Below are 14,578 nucleotides of genomic sequence, written 5' to 3' on the forward strand. Positions count from 1 at the left end.
GTCACACTTGCTGCGGCTGTGAAATGATAACAAATGCCCATTTCATCTGTATTTGTTATAACTCCCCTGGTCTTGCACATATCTTATGTCATCAGACTTATTGTGCACATCTGCACACAAGAAAAAATGGTGCATCGAGTAACCACCACACTCAGGCTGTCACATGTTTCTATGCCAAGGTTTTTTAAATCAGATTTTTAGAAAAATGAAGAAAGCGAGAGAAACTCTGTCCAGCAACAGTTAATAGCTGACACAGGAGGACAAATTGTTGTATTCTCCAGCTCTGAAGTAATGCTGGGCAGACAGGAACAGCCATCCTGCTGAACACTTCTGACCTGCAACCTGAAACTTACAAGTATTTTTGAATGTTATAGACCCCTTAACAAAAACAATTCAACTGTGACAGACCCTAATAAGATGTTTTGGCCTTAAACGGACATAGCTCCAGCTTAGCAGCAGAATAGTGCATTGTATGTTTCATGGTATAACTCTTCATGACACCCAATAGGTCCTAGCTATGCCTGGCTTTTGTGGGATATGTGGAGCATTCCTTATTCTAATTCCACTCAGGCCCCCTCCCCCAACTCTTTCTCTGGTACATTGATGACTGTATCGGTGCCGTTTCCTGCTCTTGCCTCAAACTGGAAAATTTCATCAACTTTGCTTCCAACTTCTGCCTTTCTCTCACCTTCCCATGGTCCATGTCCAACACTTCCCATCACTTCCTCGACTTCTCTGTCTCCATCTCTGGGAATAGGCTATCAACAAATAAAAATTATAAGCCCACCGACTCCCACAGTGACCTCGACGACACTTCCTCACACCCTGCTTCCTGTAAGAATTCCATTCCATTCTCCCAGTTTCTCCATCACATCTGTTCTGATGATGTAAACTTCAATGTGCTTCCAATATTTTCCTTTTTACTCAACCGAGGACCCCTCCCCTCAAACACCATGGTTGACAGGACCCTCGACCGTGTCCATTCCATTTCCTGCACGTCTGCTCTCACCCCTTCCCCTCCCTCCCAGAACCACGATAGGTTTCCCCTTGTCCTCACCTTCCATCTCTCCAGCCTCCATATTCAACAGATCATACTCCGCCATTGCAGCCACCTCCAGCGTGATGCCACCAAACGCATCATCCCTTCCCCTTTCAGCATTCTGAAGGAATCGTTGCCTCCGCAACACCCTGGACTACTCCTCCAACACCCTGGACTACTCCTCCAACACCCTGGACCACTCCTTCAACACCCTCCAACACCTCCACCCTTTCCATGGCACCTTTCCAAGCTAGCACAGGAGATGTAACCTCTGCCCTTTTAACTCCTCCCTTAGCACCGTCCAAGGCCCCAAACATTCCTTCTAAGTGAAACAGCAATTTATTTGTACTTCTTTCGATTTAGTATATTGTATTTGCTGCTAATGATGTGGTCTCCTCTACATTGGGGAGACCAAACGCAAAATGGATGATTGCTTTGCAGAACACCACCATTCAGTCTGCAAGCATGACTCTGAGCTTCCTGTTGCCTGTCATTTCTATTCTCCACCTTGCTCCCATTCTGAGCTTTCAGTCCTTGGCCTGCTAGTGTTCCAATGAGGCTCAACACAAGCTTGAGGAACAGCACCTCATCTTTCAACTGGGCACTTTACAGCCTTCTGGACTCAACATTGTGTTCAGAAATTTTAGATCATAACCTCTGGCCCCATTTTGTTCCATGTTTCTTTGCTGGTTTGGTTTAAACTCTTGTTTCTGTCTTTGTTTCCTTGACTTTGCATTCAGATAGCTGCAATCCTGCCATTCACACCTCGTCTAGACATATCGTTTATTTTTTTTCTTGTCCCATTACCCCTCTCTCTGGCTTTGTACCATGAAGCCTTTTGTCATTTAATCTCTCCTACTCTCCACCCTATCACAGACCTTACCTTTTGTTCTTTTTCCCACCATCCCCCCTTTCACTGGCTTAAAACCTATGACATCTCTAACTTTTCCCCGTTCTGATAAGAGGTCACAGACCTAAAGCATTAGCTCTGTTTTCAAGAAGGAGTTAGATATAGCTCTTGGGTCTAAAGGGATCAAAGGGTATGGGGGCGAAAGCGGGAACAGGTTACTGAGTTGGATGATCAGCCATGATCATAATGAATGGCAGAGCAGGCTCGAAGGGCCGAATGGCCTACTCCTGCTCCTATTTTCATGTTTCTATGTTTCTATCTGTACAGATGCTGCCAGATCTGCTGAGTATTTCCAGCATTATGAACTCTTGATAACACTGTGCAGCACCTGACTCACTGTGAGCAATGCCACATTTACTAACATTCATTACTTTTGAAGGAAGCAGCTATTGTAAAGAAGAATGTTGTGGTTCTTTGTTGAATGTGCGGGGCTTGTATACTGAAGAAACTATCTGCTCCTTTTGCACAGAGCTGGAACCTTTCTTCCATCCAGTTTCAGGGGGAGGGGGTCCTGACTGGGTTTGGATACGACTTCATTTTACATGGCTTATGGTTTTAATTGAATTCCTCTCTATATAATTCTTGTACAATTCTGCATTCCATCTGTTTCCACACCATGGAAATGCATTTGTGACTTCTGTGAGTCTTTGAGATATTTATCAACTCAATCTGCCCTTCCCTCCCTCTTTCTGCCCCTCTCCATTCCCTCTCTTTACCTTTCACTCTTTCTCACTCTCCCTCTCTCCTCTCTATCTCACCCTCCTTTTGCCTGCTCTTTCTTTCTTTCCCTGCCCAACTCTCTTTCTCTGTTTTTTGCTCAGTCCCTGTGCTCGCCATTCACTCTCCCTCTCCTCTCACTTGCCCCAATCTACTCCCTCTCTTCCTCTTTATCACTCCTCTCCAAATTTCTCCCTCTCTCACTCTCCCCTCCCCTCTCCACCCCCTCACATGTCATCGTTAAGTCTTTCCCTCCTTGTCTGTGTGTGGAATTCATTTAGCTTCACATGTGGAGCTAATTGTTCTGTTTTGTGACATATTCTGATATATTGTCACTCTATAAATAACATGAAGTTAAATTATTATTAAATCCTCAGTCCTTTGGAAAGAATTCTTGAAAAGGCTCAATATTTAACAATGCAACCCCATTTCATTACTGAATCACATCAACATGATGGCTCTCTGACTCAATGATACCCACCCTGCTAACTATCTCCACCACCTAAACCACTCACTACCCCAACCCTCTACCCTCAACCCTCAACATACAACACCCATCACTCAACACCTCAACATCTCAACACTCAATGCAGTGAAGCTTCACCATTCAGGCACTCAGCACCTAACCATGTTACCATAGTGCTGAGTGTTGAGTGCTGAGTGACAGTGAGAATTGATTGGCAATGATGAGGATTGGCAGTGATTGTTACAGTGTGGAAGGAGGCCATTCAGCCCATCATGTCTGCACCGGCTCTCCAAATGAGCATTACGCCTAGTGCCATTCCAGATAACTGTCTAATTCCCTTTTGAATGCTTCAATTGAACCTGCCTCCACCACATTCTCAGGCAGCGCATTCCAGACCTTAACCCCTTGCTGCGTGAAAAAGTTTTTCCTCATGTCACTTTTGCTTCTCTTACCAAATACTTTAAATGGTGCCCTCTCATTCTCGATCCTTTCATCAGTGGGATCAGTTTCTCTCTATCCAGACCTCTCATGATTTTGAACACCTCGATCAAATCACCTCTTAATCTTTTCTTCTCCATGGAAAACTGTTCCAGTTTCTCCAGTCTGCCCACTTGATTGGCATCCCATCCACCACCTTCAACATTCACTCCCTTCACCACCGACGCACAGTGGCAGCAGTGTGTACCATCTACAAGATGCACTGCAGGAACTCACCAAGACTCCTTCGACAGCACCTTCCAAACCCATGACCTCTACCACTTAGAAGGACAAGGACAGCAGATGCATGGGAACACCACCACCTGCAAGTTCCCCTCCAAGTCACACACCATCCTGACTTGGAACTATATCGCTGTTCCTTCACTGTCGCTGGGTCAAAATCCTGGAACTCCCTTCCTAACAGCACTGTGGTGTACCTACACCCCAAAGGCAGCTCACCACCACCTTCTCAAGGGCAATTAGGGATGGGCAATAAATGCTGGCCTAGCCAGCAACGCCCACATCCCACAAACGAATAAAAAAATCTGTCGCCATAAATGTAGTCCCTCATCCCTGGAACCATTCTCGTCAATCATTTCTGCACCCTCTCTAATGCCTTCACATCCTTCCTAAAGCACGGCACTCAGAACTGGACACAATACTCCAGTTGAGGCTGAAGCAGTGTTCTATATAAGTTTAACAGTTCAACAATCCTCCTTGCACTTGTACTCTATGCCCCTATTAATAAAGCCCAGGATACTGTATGCTTTATTAACCACTCTCTCAACCTGTCCTGCCACCTTCAATGACTTATGTACATATACACCCAGGTCCCTCTGCTCCTGCACCCCCTTTAGAATTGTACCCTTTATTTTATATTGTCTCTCCATGTTCTTCCTACCAAAATGAATCACTTCATATTTCCCCACATTGAACTTCATCTGCCACCTGTCTGCCCATTCCACAAACAGGATTGATTGGTGGTGAGGATTCAGGAAAGGAGATGTAGGATGGAGGATTTAGAGTTCTGGAGGATTGGGAGTTGCGGAGGATTGGGAGTTGCGGAGGATTGGGAGTTGCGGAGGATTGGGAGTTGCGGAGGATTGGGAGTTGCGGAGGATTGGGAGTTGCGGAGGATTGGGAGTTGCGGAGGATTGGGAGTTGCGGAGGATTGGGAGTTGCGGAGGATTGGGAGTTGCGGAGGATTGGGAGTCGCGGAGGATTGGGAGTCGCGGGGGATTGGGAGTCGCGGGGGATTGGGAGTCGCGGGGGATTGGGAGTCGCGGGGGATTGGGAGTCGAGGGGGATTGGGAGTCGAGGGGGATTGGGAGTCGAGGGGGATTGGGAGTCGAGGGGGATTGGGAGTCGAGGGGGATTGGGAGTCGAGGGGGATTGGGAGTCGAGGGGGATTGGGAGTCGAGGGGGATTGGGAGTCGAGGGGGATTGGGAGTCGAGGGGGATTGGGAGTCGAGGAGGATTGGGAGTCGAGGAGGATTGGGAGTCGAGGAGGATTGGGAGTCGAGGCGGATTGGGAGTCGAGGCGGATTGGGAGTCGAGGCGGATTGGGTGTCGAGGAGGATTGGGTGTTGAGGAGGATTGGGAGCAGGAGGATTGGGAGTTGAAGAGGATTGGGAACAGGAGGATGGGGCAGTGATTGCACTGCTATATTGATAAAGCAGAGAGCGATGGGACACATGTTGGGACAGGTGTAATTTTGGATCTTGTTTTGCCTGCGGGCAGCAGCTGCTCCCAACCTCCTGCTCAGATCACTCGGCTGTCTGATCCTAGCTTCCTTTCAGGAAGCCAAAATGAGAAGTTTGATCAACAGCTGCACAACTTCACTGTGTCTGAAGCTCACGGCCCTGTCTGCCTCCACCTGGGGGGTCTCACTTAAAGGGACTAGGTAAAAGTAAATCACTGACATCGAACGGGTGGTGGGGGAGGAGGAGTGGGAGAAAGATTTGTTTATTGAACATGGAGCAGAGTAACTACCTCAGACAGGGAATCAATACAATCTAGTGAGACCAGTAGTAAGTGCAGCTCCCTCAGTACTGACCCTCTGACAGTGCAACACTCTCTCAGTACTGACCCTCTGACAGTGCAGTACTCCCTCAGTACTGACCCTCCGACAGTGCAACATTCTCTCAGTACTGACCCTCTGACAGTGCAGTACTCCCTCAGTACTGACCCTCCGACAGTGCGGCGCTCCCTCAGTACTGACCCTCTGACAGTGCAGCACTCCCTCAGGACTGACCCTCTGACAGTGCAGCACTCCCTCAGTACTGACCCTCCGGCAGTGCAGCACTCCCTCAGTACTGACCCTCTGACAGTGCAACACTCTCTCAGTACTGACCCTCTGACAGTGCAGTACTCCCTCAGTACTGACTCTCCGACCGTGCAGCACTCCCTCAGTACTGACTCTCTGACAGTGCAGCACTCCCTCAGTACTGACTCTGACAGTGCAGCACTCCCTCAGTACTGACTCTCTGACAGTTCAGCACTCCCTCAGTACTGACCCTCCGACCGTGCAGCACTCCCTCAGTACTGACTCTCTGACAGTGCAGCACTCCCTCAGTACTGACCCTCCGACAGTGCGGCGCTCCCTCAGTACTGACCCTCTGACAGTGCAGCACTCCCTCAGTACTGACCCTCTGACAGTGCAGCACTCCCTCAGTACTGACCCTCCGGCAGTGCAGCACTCCCTCAGTACTGACCCTCTGACAGTGCAGCACTCCCTCAGTACTGACCCTCTGATAGTGCGGCACTCCCTCAGTACTGACCCTCTGACAGTGCAGCACTCCCTCAGTACTGACCCTCTGACAGTGCAGCACTCCCTCAGTACTGACGCTCTGACAGTGCAGCACTCCCTCAGTACTCCCTCAGTACTGACCCTCCGACAGTGCGGCGCTCCCTCAGTACTGACCCTCTGACAGTGCAGCACTCCCTCAGTACTGACCCTCTGACAGTGCGGCACTCCCTCAGTACTGACCCTCTGACAGTGCAGCACTCCCTCAGTACTGACCCTCTGACAGTGCAGCACTCCCTCAGTACTGACCCTCTGACAGTGCAGCACTCCCTCAGTACTCCCTCAGTACTGACCCTCCGACAGTGCGGTGCTCCCTCAGTACTGACCCTCTGACAGTGCAGCACTCCCTCAGTACTGACCCTCTGACAGTGCGGCACTCCGGCAGTACTGTACTGGGAGTGTTAGCCTGGATTTTGTGCTTCACTTTCTGGAACTTGAACCCATGACTTTCTGACTCAGAGCCACTTTTGCTGCCCCACTGTGCCACGGCTGCCCAATGAAACGGGAGAGGCTGCTCTCCAGCCCTTCCTAGTGTGCAGATAGAGAACCACAGGAGATGTCCGGCTGCTGGCCTGTGTTAGCTGGGAAAGTGATCTGTGGTGAGGAAGGGGACCCGGGGAGAAAAGGTGTTTGAAATGTTGGGTTTTTGAGAAGTTTTGTAAAGTAGGAAGGTGCCTGTTAACATTCATCCAGTGCTATCGTATTGTGGGCAGTTCTGTTCACCACACTATAGGAAAGATGTGATTGTACTAGAAAGGGTACGGAGGAGATTTACGAGGATGTTGCTTGGAGAATTTTAGTTATGAGGAAAGACTGGATAGGTTGGGGTTGTTTTCTTTGGAACAGAGGAGGCTGAGGGAAGATTTAATTGAAGTGAATAAAATTATGAGGGGTCTAGATAGATTGAATAGGAAGACTCTATTCCCCTGCTGTGAGGGGTCCATAACCAGGAGGCATAGATTTAGGGTGAGAGCTAGGAGGTTTAGAGGGGATTTGAGGGGAAATGTTTTCACCCAGAGGGTGGTGGGGATAGAGGCAGAAACCCTCATAACATTTAAGAAGTACTTGAATATGCACCTGACGTGTTGTAACCTACAGGGTACGGACCGAGAACTGGAAAGTGGGTTTAGGCTGGACGGCTCCTTCACGGCCGGCATGGACACGATGGGCCGAATGGCCTCCTTTTGTGCTGTAAATTTCTATTATTCTCTGAGATTGGAGCAGCTTTGAACTCTCATCAGTCACTAATATCGCTGGCAATTCCTCACTTCTTTAGTGCTGTGCTGTGTCAGGACTGTGCCCTAAAATCCCCCAGTAGCAGTCCCGATCTATCTCCTTGTCCAAGGTCACCTGATGCTATTTGAAGAGTTTGCTCAGTGCCCTGGCCCTCCTACTACAACAACAACTTGTATTGATATGGCAGCTTTAATGTCACAAAATGTCCCAAGGGGCATCACTGGAGCATAAATCAGACAAGCATTTGACATCGTACTGCGTCAGGAGATCTTAGAACAGATGACTAAAAGCTTGTCAAAGAGGGAAGGTTTAAGGGGAATCTTAGAAGAGAGAGAGGTTTAGGGAGGGAATTCCGGAGTTCAGGGCCCAGGCAGCTGAAGGCACGGCCGCCAATGGTGGAGCGTTGAAAATCGAAGGATGTGCAAGGGGCCAGAATTAGAGGTGCACAGAGATGTCGGACATCAGACATCTTCAGATTAACTGGTCATTCATCTCATTGCTGTTTGTGGGATCTTGCTATCTGTAATATGGTTGCTGCACTTGCCTGCACACTGGGAGATCAGTGGATGAGAAATACTTTGAGGTGTTCCTGAGTGAGTGGGGAAAGAGCAGGGGGGAGTGGGACTAATTGGATAGCTTTTTCAAAGAGCCAGCACAGGCGGGATGGGCCGAATGGCGGCCTCCTGTGCTGTAAGATTTCATACTGAAAATCAGAAATAAAATACAGAAGATGATGGGAACACTGTAAAGAAAGGAATATTGTTAATGTTTGAGGCCTTGTCTGTGGTCACCAGGCCAACTTGTTTTCTGATCTGTTGTCACTGATGTAATGTTTATCTGTGTTACAGGGTGACATCCAGCAACTGCTGATTGTAGCTGATCACAGAGCAGCTTATGACTACTGTGAGCATTACAGCCCCGACTGTGACAACCCCCTCCCTGATTCACCACAGTCTCAGGATCCCAACCTTGATGAATATGATGTAAGTACTTATTACTTGGAGCTGAATCTGATTGGCTCAGGTCTCTCGTACCTCAGTGCGTGAGGAAACAATCAGAATCCCACCCATCCCAAGAGACCACACTGTGGGGTTGCCAACTCCCCTTGGGCATATTCCAGAAGGCTGTCACATGACCTTGCACCATTAGTCACCCCACGCTCCTGCCATTCGTCGCCTAACACTTCCATCCTTACCATTGGTCCATCCTCACTACACCCTGTCTTCCCATGGCCAATTGGAAGGCAGAGACACTCACCCTTACCCTATTGGATGAACTTTGACTCTCAATCAGTGGCCTATTTTCTTCAATATTTTTAAAATTCATTATAAAAACTGTTCCAAGAACAGGAAAGAAGTCACAGGATCATTTGTAATGTCCCTGTGCCTTTTCTCCTGGGTGTTGCTTGTAGTCATGGCCTGGAGATCAGTCTTCAATTTCTGAACACTCCAGGGCCAGCCTGGAGGGGTTGGCAACCCCTACCACCTTTCCCATCCTGCTGCTACTCTGATAGTGGCCTGATGTTGTGGGGGTGTCAATCTGTCTGGGACTGAGACACACAAAACGTTCACCTATCTCCAACGCCTGACCCCGTGTACTGAGTTCCCACTATCCTGCCCACCGGCTGGTCAGTGACCCTGAGTGGGGCATGGGGGTAGGGGGTGGTGGGGTGGTGTTAGGGGCAACAGAAGGAAATTCAACATCGTTGCGCCCGGTTTTTGGGGGCATAAGTTTGAGGTATGGGAGGGGAGAACCGATCCCCTGGCTCCGATTGGCACAGGCAGCTCACCTGTTCCAATCATATGAGATTTGATTCTGTCCTCCCATCTCCATCTCAGTCTTGGCCTTCAGCATCGTGTGTTTAGCACTGAAAATCAATGTGACTTCAATCTCTTCCCATCCCCAAAATATTTTTATAATTAGTGAACGAAAATGTGCAGAGAAAATGAAATAGTAAACACACCCATTTTATTTTAACAGCCCTGTGATTTTCCTGCCAAGTTTTATTTGCTCCCAGCAGTGTCCTGGAAATTAATCTTCAGGACCTGGAGACTCCAGACTAGTCCTGGAGGATTGCCAACCCTATGGGGGAGTGGGGGAATGTCCCTCCAATTGACGAGGGGCTCTTTGTCAGCACTCAGGCCCTCCAGCTAGCTTTTGCCTCAGTGCCTCTCAGCACCTGGCTCGAGACAGAGAGAGAGACATGGCCTCCTGGTGACCCCACTACATGTAATAATTGCATTCCATCAGCCCGCGGTCTCCTGTCTCACAATGTTTACAGAGAGGGGAGCTTTTCAAAATGCTTTGTGTAAATATTTAGGATCATTCCTTGGTCTCTGTGGGCCTCCTATGAAAGAACATGAGCCTTAAATATACCAAGAGGCCTTAAGTGGATTTGTGCTCCTGACTTTGGGTTTAAATTTAACATCGTTGGGCCTGTTTACTGGGCCTAAAACAGGAGCTTTGATGATCCATCTAGCAGGGCCAAGGCCTGGCTGTTTGGGCCATGGCTAAATTAGCCAGGGCCTATTTCGTTTCTGACTCTGCCTCTGACTCGCAAAGGTTTGCCTGAGCTGGGAGTTTGCGATATGTGAACTTCAACTGCTATTTCTGGGTCTTAAAGCTGCAAACGTTCAAAAACGAAAAGGCCTCGAACACCGTGGAATATTTAGTTTTCTGTGGAGATGGACGGAGCAGGATCTCTCCTCCTGACTCCATATACTGCCAGGCCTCAGCTGGCCTTCCATCCTCACCCAGTACCCTCCCCCCTCCCCCAGTTCCCTTCCCCTTCCTCCTCCCCTCTCTCCAGTATCCCTCTGCCTTCACCCTCTCTCCTTTCTTAGTCTCCTTCTCCCCTTCCTTCTCTCCCCCCCATTTTCCCCATGCCCTTACCCCATCCTGTCCCCTCCCCGCACTCCTCCCTCCCCCACAGTCCCCCTTAATTTCCCCTCTACCCCTCCCCCAGTGTCCCAATTCCCCCTCCCTCACCCCCATAATGTCATTTGTTGTGAATTCTACATTACCCAATGAAGCAGAGGGTGTGAGGAAACAGTGCCCAGCCTCCACTCCTCAGTCAGCACATCACTAAGTGCTTCATGTTTTATTCACAGAATTTGGAGGAAAGTTACTATTATGAATATCCTTATTATGAAGAATTCACAGATGGTTATAAAGAGGCTACCACCGAAAAAATACCAGAATATGGAGAGCAAATCACAGGTCCAATCACTGCAGTGCCTGATCAACAGGTAAAGCGGGAGTATTGAAATACTAGGACACTGGAATATTGGGATACTGGCACACTGAGACACTGGGACACTGGGACAATGGGGCACTAAGACACTGGAATATTGGGGCACTGGGGCACTGAGACACTGGGACACTGGGACAATGGGGCACTAAGACACTGGAATATTGGGGCACTGGGGCACTGAGATACTGGGAGACTGGCACACTGAGACACTGGGACACTGGGACAATGGGGCACTAAGACACTGGAATATTGGGGCACTGGGGCACTGAGACACTGGGACACTGGGACAATGGGGCACTAAGACACTGGAATATTGGGGCACTGGGGCACTGAGATACTGGGAGACTGGAATATTGGGATACTGGCACACTGAGACACTGGAATATTGGGGCACTGGGACACTGGGATATTGGGACACTGGCACACTGGGACACTGGGACAATGGGGCACTAAGACACTGGAATATTGGGATACTGGCACACTGAGACACTGGGACAATGGGGCACTAAGACACTGGAATATTGGGGCACTGGGGCACTGAGATACTGGGACACTGGGACAATGGGGCACTAAGACACTGGAATATTGGGGCACTGGGGCACTGAGATACTGGGACACCGGGACAATGGGGCACTAAGACACTGGAATATTGGGGCACTGGGGCACTGAGATACTGGGAGACTGGAATATTGGGATACTGGCACACTGAGACACTGGAATATTGGGGCACTGGGACACTGGGATATTGGGACACTGGCACACTGAGACACTGGGGCACTGAGACAATGGGATACTGGGGCACTGATTCACTGGAATATTGAGGTACTGGGATGCTGGGACCCTGGGGTACTGGGGCACCGGGATACTGGGACACTGGGGCACCAGGATACTGGGGCACTGGGATATTGGGGCACCGGGATACTGGGACACTGGGGCACCGGGACACTGGGGCACCGGGACACTGGGGCACCTGGACACTGGGGCACCTGGTTACTGGGGCACCTGGATACTGGGACACTGGGATACTGGGACACTGGGATACTGGAACAAAGACAGAATAGAGTAAAGCTGATGGAATTCATGAGGCTGTAATAATGTTTCTATGTCCTGTTGATTGATGTAGGAGAGTCAGACTGAAGAAGAGGATCAAATGTATGAAGAAACCACAGCTCCCATCCCAGACACCATGGTTCCGGAATACCCAACAGTGGACACGGGATATTACGATACCTACGGAGATGAATATTATTACTCTGAAATACCACTCACAGATTATAAATTAGACAAAGAAGATGATTTTGTAACATCAGGAGCAGAATTGGACTTCCAGGTATTAAATTCATCGAGTTATAGATCCAGTTTAGAAACTCACAGGCTTGACCAGGGGTGGTTCCTCCACTTGTACTTCCTTCATTCCCAGTTTTCTTCCCTCATCTCCTGATGCTGATTAATTCCGCAGGCGGCAGACCCTATCTGTTACCTCACCCATGTGAGCTTAAACACTGATGATGGCAAACTATTCAACTGTGACAGTCAAGTCTGATCCATAAGATCAAAAGAAATAGGAGCAGGAGTGGGCCACTCGGCCCCTCGAGCCTTCGCTACCATTCAATAAAATCATGGCTGATCTGATTGTGGCCTTAACTCACTTTCCTGCCTGCTCCCTTTACTCCCTTGTAGATCAAAAATCTGTTTAACTCAGTCTTGAATATATTCAATGGTCCTGCCTCCACTGCTCTCCCAGGTAGAGAATTCCAAAGATTAACGACCCTCTCAGAAGAAATTCCTCCTCACCTGCATCTTAAAAGGGAGACCCCTTATTCTGAAACTGTTTCCTCTAGTTCTACCTTCCCTCACAAGGGGAAACGGGCTCTCTGAAATGGTCCAGTCAGCTTCTGATTTGTATTAAACTACTATAAACTCACTCCCTAACAGCATTTGGAGCTTGTGGTTTTAACACCCTGATCCTTGTTTTGTTATCATTATGGGAGTGAGTTCATTGTGGTCTGTTTTACTGGGAGCACAGAGTCATTCTGGAAATCCTGCAGTTTAGACAAGGCAACGGACCAAGGAGGAGAGGACAAGGAGTTTATGAACCTTCTTGCTGTGTCACTGCTCAGTTGCTTGTCATTGGCAGTTAGATGATAGGAGACCCTCCTGCTTACTGCAGTCTAGCAAAGGTTTTATTGGCATGATCTTAGTATATCTTTATGCTTTAACCAGCCCTGTTAGTGTTACTGGCAGGTATTCAGTGGATTGTTCACTAATTGTCTGTCTTTCTTCTATCTTGTGCTGCACTACAATACAAAGACCCAGACTGTCAGTGTAGACATGCTGAACCACAACGAGACTGTATTGGAAGAAAATCCTGACTATACAATCGAGATAGACTTGGGAGTGACACCAGTACCAGAGGAAAGTGAAGACAAATTCAATGTAACAACAATCGATGAAGAAGATCCCAACTTGTCCTTTGATGACTATGAAATTTATTATGATTATGAGGACAGTGATAGTGAATCGAACGTGGGCCCTGGGTCTCCAGCAAGAACAGACACTGACTACGGACCGGTGAGACTTTCACAAGTCAGATCCTTTTCCCTATAATGGCAGATCCTTCCAGTCCTTTCTAGTTTCTTCTAGACTCCATAACACCTCTCCTCCACACTCACTCTCTCCTCAACACTTCCTCCTCCACACTCACTCTCTCCTCCACACTCACTCTCTCCTCCACCCTCCCCCCTCCACACTCCCTCCTCCACACTCCCTCCTCCACGCTACCTCCTCCACGCTACCTCCTCCACACTTCCTCCTCCACACTTCCTCCTCCACACTTCCTCCTCCACACTTCCTCCTCCACATTCCCTCCTCCACATTCCCTCCTCCACACTCCCTCTCTCCTCCACACTTCCTCCTCCACACTCCCTCTTCCACCCTCCCTCCTCCACCCTCCCTCCTCCACCCTCCCTCCTCCACACTTCCTCCTTCCCACTATCTCTCTGCTGCACTCTCTCTCTCCTCCACACTCTCTCTTCCACACTCTCTCCTCAACACTCTCTCCTCCACACTCTCTCCTCCACACTCCCTCCTTCACACTGTCCCTCCACTGCCCTCTCTCCTCCACACTCCCTCCTTCACACTCTCTCCTCCACACTCTCTCCTCCACACTCTCTCCTCCACACTCTCTCCTCCACACTCCCTCCTCCACACTTCCTGCTTCACACTGTCCCTCCACTGCCCTCTCTCCTCCACACTCCCTCCTCCACACTCACTCCTCAACTCTCTCTCCTCCACATTCCCTCCTCCACACTTCCTGCTTCACACTGTCCCTCCACTGCCCTCTCTCCTCCACACTCCCTCCTCCACACTCACTCCTCAACTCTCTCTCCTCCACACTCCCTCCTCCACACTCCCTCCTCCACACTCCCTCCTCCACACTCCCTCCTCCACACTCCCTCCTCCACACTCCCTCCTCCACACGCCCTCCTCCACACGCCCTCCTCCACACGCCCTCCTCCACACGCCCTCCTCCACACGCCCTCCTCCACACTTCTTCCTCCACACTACCTCCTCCACACTTCCTCTTCCACACTCCCTTCACCACATTTCCTCCTCCACACTCCCTCCTCCACACTTCCTCCTTCCCACTATCCCTCTGCTGCACTCTCTCTCTC

General features: G+C 49.4%; 1 protein-coding gene across 2 annotated transcripts in view; it reads left to right on the top strand.

Moving 5' to 3' along the window:
• col5a1 (procollagen, type V, alpha 1) overlaps nucleotides 1–14,578 on the top strand; it is a 633,899-nt gene that overhangs the window by 427,478 nt on the left and 191,843 nt on the right. For both annotated transcript variants that reach the window (XM_068012023.1, XM_068012024.1), the window contains exons 5-8: nucleotides 8,500–8,634; nucleotides 10,762–10,899; nucleotides 12,028–12,234; nucleotides 13,215–13,475. In XM_068012023.1, the coding sequence (XP_067868124.1) occupies nucleotides 8,500–8,634; nucleotides 10,762–10,899; nucleotides 12,028–12,234; nucleotides 13,215–13,475 (741 nt within the window). The remainder of the gene's footprint in view (nucleotides 1–8,499; nucleotides 8,635–10,761; nucleotides 10,900–12,027; nucleotides 12,235–13,214; nucleotides 13,476–14,578) is intronic.

The sequence above is a fragment of the Heterodontus francisci genome, chromosome 32, assembly GCF_036365525.1.
Source record: "Heterodontus francisci isolate sHetFra1 chromosome 32, sHetFra1.hap1, whole genome shotgun sequence".
In the NCBI taxonomy this organism is placed as follows: Eukaryota; Metazoa; Chordata; class Chondrichthyes; order Heterodontiformes; family Heterodontidae; genus Heterodontus; species Heterodontus francisci.